At 33.4% G+C, this 27,098-nt stretch overlaps 1 protein-coding gene and 1 long non-coding RNA gene across 3 annotated transcripts in view; one reads left to right on the top strand and one right to left on the bottom strand.

The window, feature by feature from the left end:
* CSMD3 (CUB and Sushi multiple domains 3) overlaps positions 1–27,098 on the top strand; it is a 1,270,863-nt gene that overhangs the window by 112,609 nt on the left and 1,131,156 nt on the right. For both annotated transcript variants that reach the window (XM_047842282.1, XM_047842281.1), the window contains exon 2: positions 21,322–21,544. In XM_047842282.1, coding sequence (XP_047698238.1) covers positions 21,322–21,544 — 223 coding nt within the window. The remainder of the gene's footprint in view (positions 1–21,321; positions 21,545–27,098) is intronic.
* The window catches only part of LOC125156733 (uncharacterized), a 410,956-nt gene that overhangs the window by 330,013 nt on the left and 53,845 nt on the right, over positions 1–27,098 (bottom strand). The gene's annotated exons all lie outside the window — the stretch shown is intronic.

The raw sequence follows: 27,098 nt of genomic DNA, 5'->3' as shown, positions 1-27,098 counted from the left end.
AAATATTTTCTCCACTCTTTCCAGCTGAGCGCTTTTTTGCAGGGATTTTTTTTTTAATACAAGTGTTCAGGCAATAAACGTGACACGCAGCTCATGTCTGGAGGACTGTAAGACACCTCTGGATTTCGTAAAGTATGAAGTGATTGAATTCATAGCACCCCAAAATATAATAACCTGTAAAAATTCCATTTCCTGGAGTATCTTTACTTTGTAATAAAGAAGAAGTCAGGGAAAGCAAGCAAAATGTCAGACACCACAGAGTCTTAGTTATTTCTCCATTGGAACCCCAAAGCTGTAAATTCTCTATAAACAATAGAGAAAATAATACCTGTTTGTAACCATTGCAAAGCATAAGATGAATAAATCAATATTCACTGCAGCATAACTATAAATTATAATTTCTATGCTTTGTGGTGATGTGTGTGTGTGTGTGTGTGTGTGTGTGTGTGTGTGATTTTCTTACTTTAATACTTGAGCAAAGACAGGAAGTTACATCTAGATAGAGCGGAGTAAAGTTTACTCTAACAAGGCAGGCTAAAAATATAGAAATCTGTAGTCACAGATACATTCTGAAAAAGCTGCTATGCGGATAGTAACTGTATGTTGTTAGACATACAGAGTTTCCATTTTTTTAAATCTAGTTTTCTTGGCAATTGTCAGCTAGTTTTCCCATAATCAGAAAAACACAGCTTTGTTTGAACTGTGATATAAGAATGAGAAGAGCATTCTGATTCCCTCATTTTTAACTGGCTTTTGAGAAGCCACCCCAGATTTTTTCATGTCCATTCATCTCAACATTTATGGTCTAAAAAAAATTGTTATGTTTCTCATCAGAGATGAAATTAAAAGGGGAAGGTGGTTGGAAACTCAGAAATAACCTCCCAAGAGAAGTCAAATAATTATTTAAATTGTGCACAATTTCAAAGAAAAAATATAGAAAATTAAAACAAATCATCCCCAGAAATTGACTAAGAATGGGGACTGAGAAGAGAGTGGAACAAGCCTAGAACAGAAATGAAAGATCAATGGCCCGGTCAGCCGAAAAGCTTTAAAAAAAAAAAAAAGCAAATAGTATAGTTATGGAAACTTAAATTGTGGAGCCAGATGTATGTATGAGTTCAAACCCCAAGTCTGTCATTTGATAGAGGTACCTTTGGGCAATTACTCCTACTTATTCTTTCCAGACCTGTTTCCTCAACTGAAAACAGAAAATCCAGGACTACCTCACAGGTCTGTTAAAAGGATTAAGTGGGTTATTATAGTCAAAGTACTTAAAATAGAAGTAAATCTCAAGACTAGGTATTTATATTCTTTATAAATTTGTGCTTAAACAATAAATGAAGAATTTATCTTGAATACTACAAATTGGCCACAACATGAGTGGGTCTCAATTCTGTGAGACATCTAAGGGGATCTTCTTTACTGGGTATGCATCCTAGGTCTATAGAACTTGTGCCCATCTTTGTCTATTCAACTTTTTGGAATTTTTTGCAAGCCTACATACCAAATATAATGTTTAATATAAACAGTAATATTAAGTACATTACATTCTGCACAGATTTTTGAGGTGAATTTTCATGTCCAAAATTGAGAATTTTTTTTTGTTTGATGAATTGCTTCTGTAATTTGCATTACAATTATAGCTAGCGTAAAAATACTGTCCTTTAGAAGTAATTTTGAAGGATCTTTATTCAAGTTTACATAGAAGGCCAGTATTATTTTACTTTTCATACTTGCGATGTCTTGAATCTAATATTAAAGTTAGGTGGATTTATAGAGCAGCACTTGTTCTGATTTTTATCAATACTTGTGAATAATTACATAAATACTAAATGTTATGTTCCCTTAAGTACTACGCTTTGTATCTCTGCTGGATACTTTATATACATCATTTTTAATCCTTATAAAATCTTTTTATGTAGTTTTAATTATGAAAGTGAGGTCCAAGGAAGATAAATGATTTACCCTAACTGTATAATACTTATCCACAGCAGGAGTATGAGGAAGCCAATGGTTAATCCAAAAGCAAACACCTAAAAATGTTGTAAACTGCAAAGTGTTGTGCAATATTAATTACTATTATTCTATCAGAGATAACAAAATTAATATATAGTTACTTTAATGTCTATTTTGTTGTTCATTACAATGCTAATTTCATGTGGTTTATTTATGTGGTTAAAATGGATATCTTTTATTGTATTGATAACTTAGACTCAGACAATTCATATGGCTTTCCCATAGATGTATAAACACAATTGCTGGAATATGAAACTACATCTTCAATGCTAATTATTTTTGCACTTAGGTCTTATACTAATTTCTTATATTTAATACTTATACTTTTTATTGGTTTGCTATCCAAATGAAACAAATATAATGTAAATGTCACATCTAAATTTGTATGAAGTAAAATGAAGAAGATTAAGGAGTCTGAGTTTATGTAGGAAAACAGTAAAATCACTTTATTTTAAAGCAAAAATGGACTTACAGACCTGCTTCTCCAATTCTGTTCTTTTAAGGAGTTCAAATTCTATACAGTTAACACATAGATAATTTCACAATTCTTTGTACTCTGGACAGAAAAGAGAGAGAGAGAGAGAGAGAGAGAGATCTAAAGCCTAATTTTACTCTCAAGGACTTTGTGATCTAACTAGAAAGAAAAAAAATTAAATCATGTGAATTAACCACTAAGCAGTAAAATACAATTACTAAGTAACTTTGGTTTTTGGGTTTTAGACAGTTACAGATCAAAAGAGGACAGAGAAAATAGGATATTTGTATGAAGGGCTGAACTCACATCTAGAACTGAGAGATGATATGAAAGTTCAAGATCGGGGTGCCTGGGTGGTGGCTCAGTTGGGTAAGCATCTGACTCAATTTGGTTCAGGTCATGATCTCATGGTGAGACCGAGCCTGTGATGACAGTGTGGAGCGTGTTTGGGATTCTCTCTCCCCCTGCCCCTTCTCCACTCATGGTGTTTTTGTTTTTTTTTTTGTTTTGTTTTCTCTTTCTCTCCCAAAATAAGTAAGTAAACTTTAAACAATAATTTTAAATTTAAAAAATAAAATAAAAAAATAAAAGTTCAAGACCAATACGACAGTTTTGGTTTCTTTTTTTTTTTTTTTAACGTTTATTTATTTTTGAGACAGAGAGAGACAGAGCATGAATGGGGGAGGGTCAGAGAGAGGGAGTACAGAATCTGAAACAGGCTCCAGGCTCTGAGCCATCAGCACAGAGCCTGACGCAGGGCTTGAACTCACGAACCGCAAGATCATGACCTGAGCCGAAGTTGGACACTTAACTGACTGAGCCACCCAAGCACCCCACGACAGTTTTGGTTTCAAGATTATGTTTGATTCCTCACTGTGCTTGTGCACTGGAAATTGTCATTTGCACACTCAGAGGATAACTCACCCGAGTATGAAAAATACTAATACAGAATTTAGCATGCTGGTACAAATCAACCTACGGACTACAAGGAATATGAAGAAAATAGTGTGCAAATGTGATAGTTTTTCAACATATATCACCCTATCATATATGGAGCAAATTATGATATATTAATTAAAATAATTTATTTATATTTGTGTTTATTTTTTGAATCATAATGTATATAAAGTTCAACATGGATATTATATTTAAAACCTTTAGTAAACATGTCTTTTTTTCCTAAATGTTTATTTATTTTTGAGAGAGAGAGAGAGAGAGAGGCAGAGAGACAGGGAGTCAGAGAATCCCAACAGGATGTCAGTGCAGATCCTGAGGTGGCTAGAACTCAGGAACTGTGAGATCATGACCTGAGCTGAAATCAAGAGTCAGATGCTTAATTGACTGAACCACCCAGGAACCCCAGTAAAAATTTCTTGATTAGCACCTGTGTACAGCAATAATTGTAAAAAATTGTAAATTTTAAAAGATAAACAACATATGACAATTGTTCTTGACTCTATAGTTCTCACCAATTAAACAAATGACCAAGCAAAACCTTGTAGCACATGAAAATGTTTGTTAAGTTAATAATGGGAAACATGTGGAAATATGAGATGAATCATATGAACAATTTTATACAAATTGTGAATGTGATTTGTTTTCTATAAAATATTATGTTCAACAACCATCTTAATTGTAAGGAAATTATGAGAAGAAATAAAAACATCTTCTAAAAATAGGCATTTATTTACCATTTTGACTTCGTTTATTCCTTCCTGTCAATTCCAATTTCCAACTAGTTATCATTTATCTTCTGCCTAAAGGACATTCTTTTGAATTTCTTACAGTGTAGGCTTGTGGATAATGATTTTTTCACTTTTCATTTACCTGAAGAGTATCTTAAATTCACCCTTTAAAAATATTTCTGCTCAATGTTAGTTGGATTGTTTTTCTTTTATCAATCTAAAATTTTTCTTACATTGTATTCTTCCTACAATTATCTTTTAGGAGAAGCCTGTAATTTTTCTTAATCATGTTCCTCTATGTGTAAAGTGATTTTTTTTTCCCACAGCTACATATAAATTTTTCTCTTTAAGTGCAGCATTTTGACTACGGGTGTAGTTCTCTTTTTGCTTATTCTGCTGGCTTCCTCAGAGGTATAAGTGTGTACTTCATATAAAATATGGGAAGTCTGGGGGCGCCTGGGTGGCTCAGTCGGTTGAGCGTCCGACTTCGCTCAGGTCACGATCTCACGGTCCGTGAGTTCGAGCCCCGCGTTGGGCTCTGTGCTGACAGCTCAGAGCCTGGAGCCTGCTTCATATTCTGTGTCTCCCTCTCTCTCTGGCCCTCCCCCCGTTCATGCTCTGTCTCTCTCTGTCTCAAAAATAAATAAATGTTAAAAAAAAATTAAAATATGGGAAGTCTGTGCTGATATGTGTGTATCTATATATCTATATCTATATCACACTCTTTTCCTCAAGGACTCTAATTACACTTATTTTAAATCATTTGACATTGGCACAACAGAGCCTTGAAGTTTTCATCATTTTATTTTACTTTTTTCTCTTCTGTGACTTTCAAAGCGGGTCTTCTGTATTGCTATGTCTACAAATGCGTTCCTTATGCAGTCTCTCATATGATACAATATCCTGTCTAGGAGGTTGCATAATTTTGCTCGGATTCTTTTTCAGTTTCCATTTCTGTACCAATATTATGTTCACTTATTAATATGTTGCTATTTTCTTTTAATATATCAGAATAGATTTATTAGCTTTTAAATAAAATAAAGTTTTAAGTAACAGCTTTACTTGCTTTTAAACAGCTTTAAGAAATAGCTGCTTTAGAATCATTATTGCTAAATCAAATATTAGATTATCATGAATTAATTTTTTTCTTTCCTCTATTTCCTCCTCCTCCTCTTCCATCTCCATTTTCCTCCTCTGTTTCTTCTTCTTTAGCTGTGGACTGCATTTCCTGCTTATTTCGATCCCCCAAATTTTTTATTAATTTTGGACATTAGGGAGATTATGCCTTGGAGACAGTGGATTCTTGATTTGGAAAGGATTTGAATTATTTTCTTATCACCCTGAACGTGGGCAGTTTTGATTTAATACCTTGTGAATGGAGATCTATGGAAAGCTCAAAGTGTTTGGCTAGCCCTGTAGTTCGGCAGGACACAGCTTCCAAACTTTATTTCCCAGCGAATCTTGTCAGAGTTTGCCTTTAGGCTTTATAGAGGTAAGGCTAGGGTAGATGTCTGTATCTAATGTCCACAGCATGGGTTCACACTGCCAGTACTCCCGGTGTCCCAGTTGGATGTTAGAGATGTTAACAACAGGTTGATCAGGTCTTGCTACGACAGAAAGGCAAGCACTCTAATAATCTGCTATACTGCTCTTCCCTGATACTGCTCAGCCACTACTTTCTCTGGTCCAGCAATAAAGCACAGAGAGGTTATCTAACAATCTTTGGGTGGTCTTATTCTGTTTGCACTCTATAGAACTGCCCTCAACCATAAATTTATAGTGAATTTGCAAACAGACTGTCCAGAAGAGTTTGCACCCCCTCTGTCCAATTCTGTCTTTCCCATGCCTCATCACACAAATTCTAGTTGCTCTATTTGCCAAGTCTGAAATCTGCCTCCTTACAGTACTTTGTAAAAACTCCAATTCTCTCTACCATATTGGAAAATTGTTCCCAGCAGTGAGTTGGTAGGGCTCTAGTCCTGAAGATACCAAAGGAAAACACACACACACAACAACAACAACACCCCACATTGTTCTTGGAATATAGGGAATTTACTAATGTAAAAAGAGAGCTTCTTCCAAGGAGATATAACTATAAAAAGCACCACTACCAGTACTGAGTATCAAGTATGTAAGGGCAATGACTACAATGACCTATCTCTTCTTCTGAACTGTCATCTCCTGCTGGCACAATGTCAAAATCAAATGGAAGCAGGAGGGCTGGAGAGCAAGAGCTGGAGATGCAATCTATGACCAGGCTCTTAAGACAAAAAGTGGTATAGGGGAAGTGGTAAAGAGATTTGAGTAGAATAAAAGAACAATTAGCATACAGACATTTCTGAATTCAGGGCAATAAATCATTTCAAATTTATAATGAAAATATAATTATTCACATAGTTATGTAATCATTGTGTGTGTAATCACTGCAAAAATTATATAAGAAAATCTTATTACCTTGAACAATAGCACTGTGTGCATATATATATACATATGTATATGTATAAATATATGGCTCAATGTTATTGAAAGGAATACAAACTGATATTTATGTAGATTTTACAAATATTCTAGAGCTGGAATAAGTTTGAGGATTTTGAAGAAGGTAGATTTAAAGTTAGGTAGGCATAGCTGGTATAGTTTTTAGAAGGTGAAATAATAGTCATCTTTTCTAATTTTCTGGTGGTTACATATGTACTGCTAATCCTCACAGGAATTCTCTAAGCTGGGTATTATTATCATTCTTAATTTATCGAACAGGACATTGAGTCTCAGAAAGACTAAATTCCACAAGATCACATAGCTGTTAAGTGATAAAGGCCAATTATCTGTAAATCCAAAGTTTACTTTCTTAACAGTACTGAGTGTGAAAGGCAATAAAGATAGTGAGATGAATGATGTGAGAGACATTTCACTTAAGGAGGAAAGGAATCATATAAACTAAAAGTCAATATTAAAATGTAATCAGAAGATTTATGGAACAATGTGGAGAGAATGGGTCTTCATGAAGTTTTTGGATTATTCAACGCATTGGAATTGTTCCAAAATGCATTAAGTTGAGAGAACATATGATTCATAGGATATTATTATTACTTATAATTAATATCCATTTTAGTGGCTAAAGTTCATAAGACAATTAAGGTATTAGGAACAGGAAAATATGATGAAAAGCATATGAAAATGGACTATATTTTTAAACTTTCCTTCAGTCCAAAGAAAAAAAGGTATAATGCATATATCATTAGAGGTAGAATGTGACATCTGTGGCCAATGTCTAATAAAACCCAGTTTCTGAAAGCTTAAACTGACAATACTAATAATCTTAACATGATATCTTATCTGACTATAATACTTGATAACTAAAGTTACCCTTGCTCTTCAATATTTTTGTGCTAATCAGATCAATTTAAAAGTCATTTATATTATAATTTCATTGGAATTTTTTCCTGACCTTAACTTTAAAATAATGTCCTGATGAACTCTTTAGAAGTCCACATGATGATTTAGAAATAATTCAGTTTTCATGATTTTCAGTGGGAATATTCACTTACAGTAGTAACTCTTTGCTTTTGAAAATGCATCAGTCATGTACTGAAGCTAGGAAGCAACAGGAGACCATCGATTTCCGCACTTTGATATTACAGGCTAATGTTTACATGAAACCTGATAATACTTGTCTAAGACAATTTCATTTGCCTGATTAATACAGTTTACTTCATTGCTTACATCTAATTTCAAGAGGCATATTCTGTCTCTAAATGTTCTTTTATCACTGATTCATTTATCCCATTTTTCTTCTTGATGTTTTTCCTTTAGAATCTTTCAAATACTACTGGAAATATTTTGGCTACTTCACAAGTCTGATAGTTCCATTATTATGGAAAATGGTGATACTCTAGATAATCCCATACTAACTGGACAAATGAACACATGGATGTTACAATATAAAAGTCCAAAGGGCACAGGAAAGCAAAATTACATATTTCTTTCTTACCGTCAAGAATCAAATGAATGGATATTTTGGATATGTACATAATTGGATATTTTGAATAGCAAAATTTGGAATGTAACCACCATCTACAACATACTGGTGATTGATACACTTTAGAAACTATGCCTTGGAGAATCTCATACTTTACCTTAAACTTAAAGTATATATTTATCTGGTATTAGCAAAAATCTAAAATAAAATGAAATGTCAAATAACAAGTTTGAGTCATTGAAAAACTGACTTAGATTTGAATATTTCTTTATTTTCCCTGTTCCCTAAATTTTAGATAGCTTTCCAAGGACTCCTTTTATAGTACTTATCATATATGTTTGTAAATTATTTATTTATGTCTATTTTTACCATTAGCTTCTAAAGCTTAAGATGTGAAACACTGTTACCAAGTTTTTGTGAAAATCTAATGCCCACTATAGTGTTTGGCACCTAGTCCATGTTCCATGAATAGTACCTTAAACTATTGATTTCTCTGTTGTTTCTGTCCAAACAAAATTGTTTTTGTCCAAACAAAACTGTGATTTGTTGCCCGAACAACACTGTAATTTGTTTTTGCCCAAACAAAACAGTTGATTATTGTAATACAGTTTTGACATTGGGATTTAGAATGAAAAATCATGTTGGTTGAAAGGATGTTGACACAGTAGTTGTGTGACAGAGAATAAAGACGAATAAGTTATAATTAATGGTAAAGCATCACAAAACAACTTCTACTCCTAACTCTGGTGGAATAGCTTGTATTACACCAAATGTCTCATCAAAAACAATTATAAAAAAAATAGATAAAACTCAAAAATAAGTCAAGCACACAAAAAGTACTTGTTTCTAGAATTAAGTTAATACTGGAGGGGCGCCTGGTGGTTCAGTAGGTTAACCAATTGGCTCTTAGTTTCAGCTCTGGTCATGATCTCAGGATTCATAGGTTCAAGCCCTGCCTCAGGTTCCATGCTGACAGCATGGGGCCTTCTTGGGATTCTCTCTCTCTCTCTCTCTCTCTCTCTTGCTCTCTCTCTCTCTCTCTCTGACCCTCCCTTTCACTCTCTCTCTCTCAAAAACAAATTAACTTTTAAATACATACATACATACATACATAAATACTGCAGAAAATTATTCATGTAAAAGAAAAATAAACCTAGAAGAAAAGACTGAAATGATGAAAAAAAAGTAAATATGTAAGTAAATGTAAATAAATGTTGACTGATTAAGACCCTAAAATTGTCTTTTGGGTGTTTATAATATATGTATAATTAAAGTCTACAAAAATAATAGTGAAAATATCAAGGGATGGGGGGAGTTATAATGTTCTGTTGTCCTTGCATTGTGATAAGAAAGTGATAAGGGTACTAATTTATAATGTACTCTAATAATTAAGGATACATATTATGTTCCCTAGGGTTACTGCTAACAAAATAAAATTGAGCTAATACAGAGAAAAAATAATAGAAATATTTCATTAATATAAAAGAAGGCAAAAGGGAGAATAAAAGGGACAAATAATAAAAGATGGAAGAAACAGAAAACAAACACATAAATAATTATAGTGAATTAAAAAATAATGACTCCCATTTGGAAGTAAAGACAATCACATACGTTTAAAAAACTCAAACCCTAAATGCTATTTATAAGAAATCCATCTAGACTGTAATACTGTAATAATTGTAAGTGTAGACACTAAGGTATAAATAACTGAATGCATCCATACTAATGTTAGATGAAGTAGACTTTGTGACACGACCATTGGTGGGTCTGGAGAAAATCATTTCATAATGGTAGACAGGTAAATGCACTGGGATCACATTATCATTTTAACTATATTTATTTATCTAATAATTTACTGCCCAAATACATGGGGAAAAAGCAAAATAGAGGCTAAAAACAGAAAGTAAATTCATGAGAGTAATAGAGATTTCAGTAACAATTAAAAATATGACACAATTGGCATACATTCACCCAATAAATGAAGAATACTCATCCATTACAAGTCTACAAAGAAATTTACCAATAACAGGTTATATTTTCTTCCTTTAAGAGAGGCAGACATTTCAGCATTAACATTTGATGTTCTGAGATAAAAGCTGTCCTCCTACTCTGAAAATAATAAATTTTTTTCATGTGTTTTAATAGTTAAATTATGTAATGGAGCATCATGACTAAAGATGATAATTGTAGTAATAAATAAGAGGAAGAGGAAAAGAAGAAAAGAAGTACTAACACATAATATTCACTATGCTTAAAATATGTTTTAAAGAGATTTGCAGTTAACATGCTTAATCTTTAAAACAATTCCTCATTATCCCACTTTATAATTAAAAGAAACTGACACACAATAAGATTAAGTAATTTGCACAAAAGGGATGCTAAACTGTGAAATCAGGATGTCTATCTTCAGAATCTAAGACTCCCTGAAAAACTGGAATTTTCAATGAAAATATAAATTACATTTTAAAGTTTAATTGAAGAGACAGATACAGACAAGAAAATCTCAATAAATTCATATTTTAGAGAATGTATAATAAAAATAGAGTGATATTGTAGAGAAATAAAACAGGTTGCAAATTTTTAATTTTTTAATAAATCTTTCAAACTTTCGTATCTCTACTGTAATAATATTGCATAGACACTACCCAAACCAAAAAGCTGTATCAATGGTTGATAATCATATAACCTAAAATTTTTTTGTTTATTTTTGAGAGAGACAGAGAGAGAGAGAGAGAGAGCACAAGTGGGGGAAGGGCAGAGAGAGAGGGAGACACAGAATCCGAAGTAGGCTTCAAGGCTCTGAGCTGTCAGCACAGAGCCCAATGCAGGGCTCGAACCCATGAACCATGAAATCATAACCTAAGCCAAAGGCAGACACAACTGACTGAGCCACCCAGGTGCCCAAATAATCATATAACTTACAATAAAATTATTTTTACTATAATTAAATATACTTTTCAATAATATGAATTTTATTTATTTTTAATTTTTTGAATACAGCTGGCACACAGTGTTATATTAGTTTCATGTGTACAACATAATTCAACTTCTCTATATGTTATGCTAACGCTCACCACAAGTGCAGCTACCATTCGTCACCATATGTCGCTATTACAATAACATTGACTATATTCCCTATGTAGTACCTTTTATTATTAAGTTGTTTAGTTATTATTTATTTAGTCTATAACTGGAAGCCTCTATCTCCCACTCCACCCATTTTGCCCATCCCTCAACCCCCTCCCTTCTGGCAACCATCAGTTTGTTCTCTGTATTTACAGGCCTGATTCTACTTTTTTGTTTGTTTATTCATTTATTTTGGTTTTTAGATTCCTCACATGAGTGAAATACTATGGTGTTCGTCTTTCTCAGTCTGATTTATTTCACTTAGCATAATACCCTCTAGGTGTCACTATTTGTAGATGACATGGTGTACATGGAAAACCCTAAAGACTCCACCAAAAAACTATTGAAGTAATAAATGAATTCAGTGAAATTGCAGGACACAAAATTCATACCCAGAAATCAGTAGTGTTTCTATAAACTAAAGTAGCACAAAGAGAAATTAAGAAAACAATTTTATTTACAATTGCATCAAAAAGAATACAATACCTAGGAATAAACTTATCCAGGGAAATGAAAGACCTATACTATGAAAGCCATAAAATATTAATGAAAGAAATTGAAGATGACACAAATGATGGGAAAGATATTCCATGCTCACAGATTGAAAGAATGGATATTTTAAAATGTCTATACTAACCAAAGCAATCTACAGATTCAAAGAATTCCATATCAAAATGCCAATAGCATTTTTTCATAGAACTAGAACAAATAATACTAAAATTTGTATGGAACCACAAAAGATCCCAAATAGCCAAAGAAACCTTGAGAAAGAAAAACAAAGCTGGAGGTATCACAATTCAAGATTTAAAGATACATTACAAAGCTCTAATCAAAATAGATTAGACACAAAATAGATTAGGCACAAAAATAAACACATAGATCAATGGAACAGAATAGAGTGTCAAACAAAAAACCCACACTTATACTGTCAACTAATTTATGACAAAGGAGGCAAGAATATACAGTAGAGAAAAGACAGTCTCTTCAATAAACTGGGAAACTCTAGGAAAACTGGACAGCTACATGCAAAAAGAAAAAAAAAAGAATCTGGACCACTTTCTAACCACATTCACAAAAATAAACTCAAAATGGATTAAACACCTAAATGTAAGACTTGAAAGTATAAAAATCTTACAAGGAAACACAGCAGTAATTTCTCTGACATTAGCTGCAGCAACATTTTTCTACACATTTCCTAAGGCAAGGGAAACAAAAGCGAAAATAAACTATTGGGACTACATGAATATAAAAATCTTCTGCATAGTAGAGGAAAACATCAACAAAACAAAAAGGCCATGTACTGAGTGGGAGAAGATATTTGCAAATGATATATCCAATAAGAGATTAGTATCCAAAAAATGTAAAGACTTAATCAATTTAGCACCAAAAAATAATCTGATTTAAAAATGGGCAGAGGACCTGAATAGACATTTTTCCAAGTAAGACAACCAGATGGCCAACAGACACATGAAAATATGCTCAACGTCACTCATCATCGGGGGAATGCAAATCAAAACCACCTCAATGAGATATCATCTTACACCTGTCAGAATGGCTTAAAAAACAAAGAGAAAGAGAAAGAGACAAGAAATAACAAGTGTTGGTAAGGCTATGGCGAAAAGGGAACCCTTGTGCACTGTTGCTGAGAATGTAAATTGATACAGCCACTGGGGAAAACAGTATGGAGATTACTCAAAATTTTAAAAATAGAAACACTGTATGATCCAGTAATTCCACAACTGGAATTTACTCAAAGAAAACCAAAACACTAATTCTTATCCACCCCTACATTTATTGTAGCATTATCTGCAATAACCAAGTTATGGAAGCAACCTATGGAAAAGTAAGATACACACACACACACACACACTCACACAGGAATATTGTGCAGCCATGAAAATGATGTGGTCTTGCCAGTTAAACGCATTTTTAATATTTGTTACATCTATTGTTGTCCTTTGCTGTATCTAAAAAAAAGTTGGTTCTTTAGATCTCCTAATTCATTTGAACATGTGTCATATATTATACACCTTCCAAGAGAAAACAGTGAAAGGAAGTACATGTGGAAGAATAAAATGATAATCATAGAGTTTAGAAAAAGAACAATTGCATAAAGGGATTCTCTCTGTAATGGCTTGACCTTGATATTTAAGGATCTGGATTTCCACACCCACCTCATAGAACAGGGTTCTTCACTGCTTCCTGCTGTGGTGGTGCAGGTAAAGGGGAGGTAAAGGGGAGGACTAGGGTAGGTAAGGAAGTTCAGCATCATGTATTTCTACTACTACTACTCCCTCAGTTATTAATGGGCAGATCAGAAAATAGATTTCTCTTTCCAGCAGATTGTACTGAGGTACTACCCACAAGCACTTTCCTAGCTGGGACAGTCTCAGAAGAAGCCAGTTAAAGAGAAGATTTAAATAAGAATCAGAATCTCATAACATAAATGAAATTATCCAGGTTGCAAGAAAAAAAATCTTTTATTTTCTAAAAGCCAACAAGATCTCATACTGAATGAAAAAAAGCAATGAATACCAACACCACATGGGAGATTTTAGAATTATCTGACAAATATTTTAAAGCAGTCACAATAAGGGGCACCTGGGTGGCTCAGTGAGTTAAGCATCTGACTCTTTGTTTCAGCTCAGGTCATCACCTCACAGTTGGTTCCTTGGTTGGAGTCCCACTTCAGGCTCCGCACTGGCAGTGCAGAGGCTGCTTCAGATTCTATCTGCCCCTCCCCCACTCACACTGTCTCTGTTTCTCTCAAAATAAATAAATACACTTAAAAAAATAAAGCCACAATAAAAAATTTCAACAAACAATGCAAATAGTTAAAACATAAAAAATTTAAGTGTCAGTAAATAAAAGTCTCAACAAAGAAATAAAACATAAAAAGAAGAGTCAAATAAAAATGTCACACACAAAAAAGTACAGTAACCAAAATGAAAAGATCAATGGGTAGGCTCAGAGAATGGAGGGAACAGAGAAAAAACAAAACAAAACAAAACAAAACAAAACAACAACAAAACAAGAAACTGAAGTAGAAAAAATTTACCTAAGCTAAACAACAGAAGGAAAGTAGACTAAAAAAACTAAAAATGAACAGAGTACCAAGGACCTGTGGGAATAAAATAAAGGATCTGGCATGTGTCACTGGAGTCATGAAAGGAGAGAGAATAGGGCTAAGGAAATACTTTAAGGAAATAATGACTAAAAAATTCCCAAATTTGGAAGGAGACATACACCTACAGGTTAAAAAGCTAAGTAAACTCCTAACTGGATAGGCACAAAGATATTCATACCGTGTAAATTATAATTAAACTGAAGACAGGTCTTGTAGGCAGCTAGAGAAAAAGGACACCTTGCCTGTGGGTGAAAGTTAGCAAGGGTAGGAAAGAACTCAAAAGTATACACTAATGAGATGTAATCAACACTTAGACAAGGTTCTATTCACAACAATGGAATACACATTTTTTTTTCAAATATCCAAGGAACATATATTAAGGTAGATTATATCCTGGGCAATAAAACTTAAACAAATTTGAACTAAAATCATCTAGAGTATGTTCCCTGATCACAATGGAGTCAAACTAGAAATCACTATCAAACTTAACAGAAAATCCCCAAACATTTGAAAACTAAACAATGTATGTCTATAATAGCCATGGCTTGAAAAGGAAAATTCAAAGGAAATTTAAAAATACACTAAACTGAAAAAAATGAAAATACAGACATATCAAAATGTGTGAGATACAGCTAAGGTAGTACTGAGAAACATACTATCAAAGGCATGCATTTGGAAAAGAGAAAAGTCTCAACTTAATAATATATACTCCCATGTTAACAACAAAGAAAAAGAAAAAAGCTAAATTAAAAACAAATGGAAGAGGGGCGCCTGGGTGGCGCAGTCGGTTAGGCGTCCAACTTCAGCCAGGTCACGATCTCGCGGCCCGTGAGTTCGAGCCCCGCGTCGGGCTCTGGGCTGATGGCTCAGAGCCTGGAGCCTGTTTCCGATTCTGTGTCTCCCTCTCTCTCTGCCCCTCCCCCGTTCATGCTCTGTCTCTCTCTGTCCCCAAAATAAATAAACGTTGAAAAAAAAAATTTTTTAAACAAATGGAAGAAAGTAAATAATAAAATGAAAGGTGAAAATTTGAAAACAGAGTAGAGAAAGTAATAGAGAAAAAACAAATCAATGAAACAAAATTCTGGTTCTTTGAAAAGATCAATGGAATTGGCAAAGCACTGGCAAGACTGACAAAGAAAAGATGAGAAAAAACATGAATTATTAATATTAGGAATACAAGAGGGGATATAATACAGACCATACCGACATCAAAAGGAGAATAAGGGCATACTATGAACAACTCCACATACATGGATTTGACAACTTAGAATTCACTCATTACTTAAACACACGCAGCTGCCCACCCAGCCATGCATACACGCTCACACACACACACACACACACACACACACACACACACATTCACTCACACACTTCACCTGATATGATATATTTACTGGTAGTGGGGCAGGTACTAAGTAAGACAGTATTAAAATTTTTAATGTTTAAAATAAAATTAAAAATAGAACTCAAAAAATCAAAAATAGAACTACAATATAATCCAACCATCCCAATTCTGGTATTTATCCAGAATAATTAAAATCAGGATCTCAAAGAGATATTTGCACCCCTACATTCACTGCAACTTTATTCATGGTAGCCAAGAAATGGAAACAATCTGAATTTCCATTGAAGGGTACATGGATACAGAAAATGAGGTATGTATTTACCATGGAAATCAGCTTTAAAAAAAATAAGGAAATCCTGTCATACACTACAACATGGATGAACCTTGAGGTCACTTTAAGTGAAATAGTTTAGTCACAGAAGGGCACACACTGCATATATCTACTTATGTGAGGTATCTTAAATAGTCCAATTCCTGCAGAAGAAAGTAGCATGGTGTAAAGATGGGTAAATTAAGATTTATTTTTCACTGGGTATAGTGTTTCGTTCATGCAAGACGAAAAAGTTCTAGAGATCTGCTTGTTGTACAGCATTGTGCTGCAGTTAGCAATACTGTACACTTCAAAATTGATAAAAGGATAGACTTCATATTATGTGTTACCTATCATAATAAAAAAAGGTTAACTGCTACCATTAAGTTCTTTACTTTACAAGCTTTATCATACAAATGCTGTGTGTCAATAAAATTGTGAACTCTAGGTGATAAAAAAAAAGTCATTCAATATAATTGGGCACAAGAGCCCAATTGCAGTAGATAAACACAAGTGCGGAAAAAAATGAAAGGTAAACACAAGTGTGTTTCTTGTAATGCCACAGATCTTGGTTAGCATAAAAGAAAACAAAATAAATTTTAAAATATTATAAAATACTGTAGAATTATTATAGTTTCTATCTGTACAAAAAAGGTAAAGTATGAACATGACAGAATAACAGGTGAACAGTTTAAAAATATGTATTCTTTTTTTAAAATATAATTTATCATCAAGTTGGCTAACATACAGTGTATACAGCGTGCTCTTGGTTTGGGGGGTAGATTCCCATGATTCATTGCTTACATACAGCACCCAGTGCTCATCCCAAGTGCCCTTCTCAAATAAACTCAAAATGGATGAAAGACCTAAACGTGAGACAAGAAACCATCAAAACCCTAGAGGAGAAAACAGGCAACAACCTCTTAGACCTCAGCAGCAGCAATTTCTTGCTCGGCCTGTCTCCAAAGGCAAGGAAAATAAAAGCAAGAATCAACTACTGGTACCTCATCAAGATAAAAACTTCTGCATTGCAAAGGAAACAATCAACAAAACTAAAAGGCAACCAACTGAGTGGGAAAAGATATTTACAAATGACATATCAGATAAAGGGTTAGTATCCAAAATATAAAAAATTTCCCAAACACCCAAAAAACAAATAATCCAGTGAAGAAATGGGCAGAAGACATGAATACACATTTTTCTAAAGAAGACATCCAGATGGCCACCAGATATATGAAAAGATGCTCAAAAATCTGTATTCTTAACCAAATTATTGCTAACCAAATCATGTAAATTTTAGTTATTTTTCAAGTATAAACTGACTCTTTAAGTGGAATGTTAAGGTGTGAAAAATACAACATAAGGCATTCAGAATCTGTTGAAGACTGAATCTATAGAATGTTGCAATGTCAATTTTTGAGATGGGTTTTCCATAAACATGTACTGAATTATCTAGATTAAGTTTTGTTTCCATATATTCTCACAGCAGTAAGTTCTTATCCCAAACATAGCACTTACCATATTCTATAATAATAATGATCTGCATTTCCATGCTGTCTCATGTTGCAGTTTGTCCGTTCCTTGAAGACAGGCTAGAATAATGTCCTTTTAATCATTTTATCCCTAAGGCATGACATACACGATGAATAGATGAGCAGAAGTTGAAGAAATATCATCAAAGCTTCACATGTACTATAAACAGCAAAAAGGAGTTGTGAAATTATGAGAGCAACGAGCTATAATGAATAATCAAAGTAATTTCATTTAGAAATGTATGTATGAAAGGCAAATATGGATTACCAATGAATAACCAGAGAGCTAAGCAATTGTATCCTAAAATACAACTAAAAATAGTACAGTATCCATTAAAAATAAGTGAAGGATATGGAAAGGTAATTAATAAAATAATTATGAATGAATGAGAAGCAAAGAACAAGATATTTGATATATAGTTGCCAGAAGAAATGCAAATAAAATAATAAGATAATTTTTTTTTGCCTTGTAAAAAATCTAGTGTTGCCAAAATTGAAGCTAGAAGTTGAAAATACTTCATAACCTGGTGATAGCAGTAGAAATTTTCACATTCATGGAGGATAGTTTAGATGCGTCTACCTAAATTTAAATTCCAGCACTCCCATTTCTGGAATTCTATCTTAAGTATATATCACACATGTGCACTAGGATATGCATCCAAAGTTGTTCTCTGTGCCTTTGAAACCACAAAGACTAAAGCTGCCAATAAGAGATACATTAAATACATTAAAGTACAGGCATACCATATGCCATATAGCTATGTCATCATTAAGAAAGATTGTAGAAGTATACACGTATACAATATAAGTACACTTATATTCCAGAAGATTATAAGTGATACTGTATAGATATAAACAAAAAGATTCAGAAAATTATGCAGAATATGACTGACTCAATTTGTTATATATATATGGCATAGAAATATGCATATATCTGCATTTGCCCAGAAATGGTCTAGAAAGATACACACTAAGCTGATTTGGGGAGGGGGGGGTGGAGGGTGGAAATTATAAACATATTGTTGGCAAATGCACTTCATTATTCTGAATCATGTGGTGTTTAATCAAACGTAGAAACAAAAATGAAAATAAAATGAAGAACACAGATAAAAATTAAAAATAGGTGTAATTCTTAATTTGCCTCAAGAAAAGGAAAGGAAAGGAACTGAAATGTATGAATCAGCAGGGACTTGGAGAATTAGTGGACAAAGCTGAGCATGTTATTTCAGGACATATGTCCTTTTTCTAAAACCATCAGGGTTATGGGGCTTGAGAATATATAAAACAGCCCATAGATCAGATTGTAGCTAAAGGGATTCATGCTTGCATTTAGTTATGAAGTTCAAATTGGAAGCTGTTCAGGCAGAAAACTAATAGAAATGGGTGATAGCTAATTAACCTAAGGCTTCAAAGTAATTGCTCTGCAAGAAGCAATTTAGAAGGGACCTTTCTCCTTTTTTTTTTTTTTTATTTTTGAAAATCATAAAATGCCCTATTTGACTTTTGGTGCATGAGCAAAAATATATGTATACACACAAATATTGATTTTTTAAAAACATCTACCTATCCAACTTCTTTTAAAAGTCAAAAAAATCCCAAGAACAGTACTTTGTATCAATACTGAATATCCCAGGTTTAAGACTTAGCCATGAATGGAGATAATCAGAGTAGATTCCTGAAGTAAATATTGGTAGGAGGATAGAGTTATACTGATTAATCCCTCCCTGAGCCTCACCACTAGAAGTCAGTAGAACCAGCTACTCTAAAGCGTACTTGTTTGGTAGAGAAGTAGATCCCCTAGCAAAAGCAAGGTGCACTTGTGAAAAGACTGAGGAATGGGGTGCCTAGGTGGCTCAGTCGAATGAATGTCTAACTCTTGATTTCGGATCATCTCATGATCTCATGGTTTGTGGTTTTCAGCCCCATGTTGCTCTGTTCTGACAGCGCAGAGCCTATTTGGCATTCTCTGTCTCCCTTTTTCCGCCCCTCCCCTGCTGACTCTTCCTCTCTCAAAATAAATAAGTAAACATTAAAAAAAACTCAAGAGAAAAAAAAGTGAGGAATGAATGTACACCATCCTAAATCAGTCCTTGTCTGCCACAATCTACAACTCTGGCTTCTTATCTTTCATGCGTGTTTCCTCTTATTTTTCAAAAATATCCAGACCTGTATATCATATACTCTTTCCTTCTCAGAGAGAGGAGCCCCAAATTTCCTGTATTTCTATATACAGTTCCAAATACATACACTTTGGGTACTACAGTGTTCTCTCCCCCAAATTAGCTCAGTGTCTTGGACTTACAGCTTCATGGCACATAAGCTTCATGTACAACCCACAGATTTGGAAATGACATCAAAGCAAAGAATTCTTATCAGAACTTCTGCAACCATGGATCCAAGCTTTAATCGACTGAAGACTAGTCTAGATTCATTCTGGGGCCATCTTGTGCTAGCATTGTATAAATTTTAGAGTTAAACATTACCCAATATGACTACAGACTAGTACATATTCATAATTTGAGAAACATATTCAGTTTTCTAGGTGTCTCCAAGAGTCAAGTTGTCAAAAATTTGTATCTTCCATAAAATTAGAACTCCTATAGAATTATAGAAGTTTTTAAGATGGCTACTGTCTGTTGCCCAGGATTCAAATTTTCAATATATTTTCTCCCCAACATTAGGTTTCACTTAGATACGGTTAGCTAAGGATTGTGTTTAAACTTGAGCCAGCTATGCTGGTCAAAGGTTGAATGATTACATAGAGTGTTTTTTTTAGATCTGAACCATTTATCCTCCTGGTACAAGGGTGGGAAGGATTTTCCTAAGGCACACTGGCTACAGGCTAGAGATATGGACAGAAAAAAGCATGCTGGGGCACTTGGGTGGCTCAGTCGATCAAGTGTCCAACTTTGGCTCAAATCATGATATTGCGGTTCCTGAGTTCAAGCCCCACATCAGGCTCTCTGTTACCACAAAGCCCGCTGAAGATCCTTTGCCCCCCACTTCTCTGCCCCTCTTCCAATCTCTCTCTCTCTCAAAAATAAATAAACATTAAAAAAAAAAACTTAGCATGCTACACCAAGAAAAAGTGAAGTTAATTTTCTTTTTAACGTTTATTTGTTTTTGAGACAGAGAAAGACAGAGCATGAACGGGGGAGGGTCAGAGAGAGGGAGACACAGAATCCGAAACAGGCTCCAGGCTCCGAGCTGTCAGCACAGAGCCCGACGCGGGGCTCGAACTCACAGACTGTGAGATCGTGACCTGAGCTGAAGTCAGCCGCTCAACCGACTGAGCCACCCAGGCGCCCCAAAGTGGAGTTAATTTTTAAGACCCAAAATGCATGCTAAAATCATTAAATTTTTAATGTTGTTTATAGTTTTCTAAAATTAGACTGGAAACTACTTCAGGGAAGGTATCATGTTCAAGACTTTGTCTGTTGGATCATGAAATGGATAATGATGTGTGGAGAATTTTACTTCATTGACTGGTTTCTAATTACTAGCCACAAGATGCATGATAAATGGCAAATTTTCTAATATTTTGTTTGTTATGTCTTATCTTTTTAAAAAATAAAATTAGGTAATTCACCTAGCTCTTGCCATTTACAAAATTATGGTAACATAGTTCTTGGAAAAACAAAAGGCTTTTTCAAAATTATCTATCTCCTGAATTGTTTGTGCTTTATATAATATTAATATCTGTTTATTTGTCTTTTGTTGCAGGATTTATTTATACATGTGGTGGAACTTTAAAAGGACTTAATGGCACTATAGAAAGCCCTGGTTTTCCATATGGATATCCAAATGGTGCAAACTGTACATGGGTAATAATAGCAGAAGAACGAAATAGAATACAAATTGTTTTTCAGTCATTTGCTCTAGAAGAAGAATATGACTACTTATCCTTATATGATGGACATCCTCATCCTACAAACTTTAGGACAAGGTTAGTGTGATTTGAATGGAAGAATGGAGGGAAAATATGTTATGGGTAAAATGTTATTTCACACAGGGTGCTTAACGTTTGTGGTACAATTGTATGAAAGTCATATTCACTATTTAATTATTGTTAATTTGGAAATATATCATCTCATGAACAAATTAGTTCAGTGTCTCTGACTTCATAATACTATATTAATATTATATCTCAAAAAAGTGAATGTAAATTGAATTGTGACCTTTTTAGATTGGTTAAAGGTATTTTATTTTTGTTAAGTGCTTATTTTCAGGTGTCATTACTTACGGGCATAACTTTTGATAAAAGTGAAAGCATACCATGTAATGTGGCTACCCAATTTTAATATACAATATGCAGAAATACTTAAAAATTAATATTCATATAAAAATACATTAATTTTATAAAGTATGTATGGTTTATAAAATCTAAATATCTGAAAATTCGACCCTTTAATGTCACCAACTGGGAAATTTACATTTGTCCATACAAAGGAAATTATTTATTTATAAGCTACTCGATAAAACAGGTGTGGACATTAGCTGGCACCCTGTCATTTAAGTGATTCTTCAAAATTTCTTTTTGAAAAATGAGAGTATCTAAATATGTGAGAAATTTTTGCTGTCTTAGCAAAAACTCCTTTTAAATACAGATCAACTCTAATTCAACCAAGTTCAAACTACCAGATATTACATATCTCTTCTAGTCCTAGATTTTAACTAATGTGTGTAATTATGTTTAACTGTAGTAAACTGTTTTTGAACTTCTAATCCAAAATAATCTAAGTCAATAAACTCTAAGATTAAAGAGTCTTTACATACTTGGCTATGTTTGCACTCAGAATGATAGTTAAAAATGCCTCAGTTGTTTCAAACAGCATGACTATGCAAAGAAAAGGTCACTAAATTGGTTACTGATGAGGGTTTTGTTTGTTTGCTTTTTTCTATACATCCATTTACTGAGTATTTCCAATTTCTTCTTCCCTTTACACAAAGTCTTTTAATATCTGTTTAAGAATATACAGAAAAGCTGACATGTCTCACAGAGTTATTTCATCATCATGGCCAATATCATTAAAAACGCAATGCCTTCTGTTAATGACACAGCACTGAGTCACAATAGAAAGACAGCACTATGTACACTAGAGAGTGTGTGGGGTGAGGCGGGTAGGTATCTGCTGTCATCTATATACATCCAATCAGATTACAGGCTAAAAGAGAGTAACAAAGGTAATTCTTAGAGTTTCCAGCCTGCTAAAATGATGTATATAAAAATAAAATGACAAAGACTTGTGTATATTTTCTTTACAGCAGCAGCATGTAATATATAATTGGTGTAAATATAAAAAAGAAATGAAACGCTCAATGCTATCTGGTAGTTTCTAACTATAAAATCGCTGATAGTATGGTTTGCCTAAGTGTCTATTCTCTCCAGATTCCCTTGAAAATGAGAAAACACATTTTTATTTTATCTCTGCTCCTTTTTTTAAAAGAAATAATTGTGGCCTCTGGGAAGTTAAAAGACCTTGTCAGATGGGGAAAATCAGTTTTTTTCTTCTCATTCATTTTTTCCCAATTTGTAAATGGGAATAATAGCATTTAATTTGCAGAGATTCTACGTGTACTACAATGTAATGAATGCTCTGTAAGTCTAACCCTTAGTATTTATTAAGTACCCATACCGGACATTACTAAGTATTTTGTATTCATTATATTATTTAACTTCTCAAACAATGTGAAAAGATTCCTATCATCAATGTTTTACAATTAGGAAAATGAGTCTTACATTACTTGCCCAAGGTTAATTGTTGAAAGTAGCAAGAGGGAGGATCATCACTATAACCCAGAATTGTCTCAGTTCAGAGCTTAAGCTTGTTAAAAAAAGAAACAAAATTCAAATATATAATTCACAAATAATATATATAATTTCCATGGTTTATGTATTGATATAAAGTCTGTTTTTCCTTTGACAAAATTTAACAAATAAGATAAATAATAAAAACCAATATTTTTAAACATACATAACATATAAAGATATAAACCAAAAAATAAATTACAAACTTATTCATGGTATTTGTTTTATAGATTCTCCTCTAATATGTACTCTATACCATTTTGCTCACAGTTGGATGCATAATGCATCCACTGGTGTTCATGCTTAAACCTAATGTTACAGCTGATTTTAAATAGCAAGACTAGGGAGAAAAAAACCCAGTGTGTAACCTACAGCATCTTCCAGACTGTTTATATACAATGTCTGCTGTTTGATTAGAAGCTGAAACTGCTGCTGGCAGTTTGATTTATTTTTGTGTCTGTCTGTTTCACTCACGTTTTCTTGCTTTTTGTTTCTCTCTGTTCTCACTTAATACATGCCATTAGGGTATGTCTGCTGTTCTCTATCTTTCGGAAATTGATACTTATATTTTGTTATTTTCCATGAGCTCCAATAGCTATTTTGTAATGGCTTGTTATACTTGCCTTGCAATAATGCAGAAAAGATTGTTTGTAGGTCTTGTCATTCTTGCTTGTATAAATAGAGAGGCACATTGGATTTGACAAACACAATTTCATACGTTCAAAATATTATCTAACACTCCAACTTTTGATGATCCTGTTTGTTATCCTGTGAATTTTTAATTTATTAAATAAAAATTGATATTGCAGGCTAAATGTAGTACTTGAAGCAACACACCATTAGAGAATTTCTTCATAGGTCTCCATTAAGAGGCTGGTGCATTTGAAACAATTTGGTTTACTTGATGCATGAAAGTAATTCTCAGCTTTCTTTACTTTTTATGTGAATATCGTATTTTCTAAATAAGAAAATTATGCCAAAAATTTAAAAAATTATTTTAATCCTATGAGATGTATTTATATATTCAGGGTCATCCTACTTATGCTATTTATGTCCTTATTCAATCTCCCTACATTAAAATACATACAACTTCACATGTGACTAGAATTTTTGTTAGCATCAAATTATCAGATGCTTATATTTAATTATACTATAATTCATTTAATTATTCTCCTACTACAAGATATGTTTTTTTTTCTTTCATAAGTAATTCAGATAACAGCATTAGCTTTAACTGAGATAACAACCTCATATCACCATCCTTGGTAAAAAGTATTACAGAAAAACAGCATTTCGTTCCAACCTCAGTTGTAGAAAGTGACACGAAGAATGCTGGGACCAGTCAACAGACAACAGAGGTCACATTGTCAAAATGCTCCTATTCACACTTTTTATTTTACTGTTAAAAACAAAGTTAAGTTTTGGGATGACTGGATGGCTCAGTGGATTAAGTGCCCAACTCTTGGTTTTGGCTCAGCTCGTGATCTCATGGTTTATGAGTTCAACCCCACATCGGGCTCTGAACTGACAACATGGAGCCTGCTTGGAATTCTTTCTCTTCCTCTCTCTCAGCCCCTCCTCCTCCTCCTCCTCTCTCTTTCTCTCTTCAAAAATAAACAAACATTAAAAAGTTAAGTTTTAAAAATGCTTAATTTTCTAAATAAATAACTTCTAAAGTCATTGAAAAAAGGAGGTAGTTATCATAAAGTCATAGTCATAGTGTAGAAATGCCCACGACATGAATTTTATCTTCTTAAATTACAAGAATTTTCATGAATGCTAATAATGTTAAAAGTAAAAGGTATATATAATTCAGGTAAGTGTGAACATATAAAAACTCTTACTGGGGAAGGTAGGTGGTAAATATAAACAATTGCTGTACAGTAACAGAAATCCAGCTGAGGGGGAGAGGTAGTGTTGGGAGAGTTGACTTCAATTTTTTCCAGTTTAATGAAAATAACTGACATATAACATCTTGTAATATTAAGGTGTACAACATGATAATTTGAGATATATATAGATATAGATGATATATAGATATAGATATAATATATAGATATAGGTATAGATAAAGATATAGATATATAGATATAGATATAGTGAAATGATTACTACTATAAGGTTAACACCTCTATCATCTCACATAATTACTGTGTGTGGTGAGAATATTTATGATTTGTTCTCTTAGCAAATGTCAAGTATATAAATGCACTACTGTTAACTATAATCAACATGATATACATTAGATGCCCAGGACTTTTCATCTTATAACTGTTAACTTGTAACATTTGACCAAAATCTTCACATTTTCCCAACTCCCATCCCTGGAAACATTTTACTCTATTTCTCTGAGTTTGGCTTTTTTAGAATTCACATATAAGTGATATTGTATAGTATTACTGGTGGACTTCTCATCCATCCTTGGATGCTTAGGTTGTTTCCACCTCTTAACTATTGTAAATAAAGCTGCAATGAATATGATAATGTAATCTTTTCAAGATAGTGACTTCATTTCCTTTGGACATGTATCTAGAAGTGGAAAATTAGATCACATGGTAGTTCTATTTTGAATTTTTTGAAGAACATCCATGGTGTTTTCCATAGTGGCTGAACAAATTTACATTTCCACCAACAGTGCCCAAGTATTCCCTTTCTTTGGCATCCTCACTAACACTTGTTATCTCTTGTCTTTTTTGATAATAATCATTTCAACAGGTGTGAGGTGATATTTCATTGTAGTTTTGATTTGCATTTCTCTGATGATTTAGTGATATCAAGTAACTTTTCATTTATCTATAGAGCACTGTGTGACTTGTTTGACAAATTGTTTATTCAAGTCATCTGCCCATTTTTTTTTGTCCACACACTGCCCAATGAAGGGCTCAAACCCACAAACCCTGAGATCATGACCTTAGTCGAAGTCAAAGGCTCAACAGCCTGAGCCACCCAGGCACCCCTCCTCTGACCATTTTTGATCTGATTATTTGGGAATAAAAAAGGGATTTAATTCATTCTTTTGCATATGTTTATCCAGTTTCCCTAGAACAGTTTATTAAAGAGACTATCTTTTCCCCATTGGTTATTTTTGGCTCACTTACCAGTATTACTTGGTTGTGTGTGGGGGTTGGGTTCTTCCTTGATTCTCTAATTCTATTCCATTGGTCTATGTGTCTGTTTTTTGTTTGTGTGTGTGTGTGTGTGTGTGTGTGTGTGTGTGTGTGTTTTGTTTTTGCCAGTTCCGTATTGTTTTAGTGACTGTAGCTTTGCAAGTTCAAAATCTGGAAGCTTAAGCTTTATTCTTCTTATAGTTCTTACTGGTTGCTTTGGCAATTCAGGGTCTTTTGTGGGTTATACACATTGAAGATTTTTTTTCCTATGTCTCTGAAAAATGCCATTGGAATTTTGAGAAGGAAGAACTCTGGGTATTATGGACATTTTAATAATACCAATTCTTCTGATCCATGAACAAGGGATAGCTTTCCAATTATTTGTATCTTCTATAATTTTTCTTTTCATCAAAGTTATAGTTTTTGTGTACAAGTATTTCACTTCCTTGGTTAAATTGGTTCCAAAGTATTTTGCTGTTTTTGATGCTAGGGTAAAGATATTGTTTCCTTTATTGCTTTTTCATAGAGTTCATTTTTAGGGTATAAATAAGCAACTGACTTTTTATTTTGTTATCTAAAACATT

Source organism: Prionailurus viverrinus, chromosome F2 (genome assembly GCF_022837055.1).
Source record: "Prionailurus viverrinus isolate Anna chromosome F2, UM_Priviv_1.0, whole genome shotgun sequence".
Lineage (NCBI taxonomy): Eukaryota > Metazoa > Chordata > Mammalia > Carnivora > Felidae > Prionailurus > Prionailurus viverrinus.
This window is presented reverse-complemented; position numbering and strand designations above follow the sequence as displayed.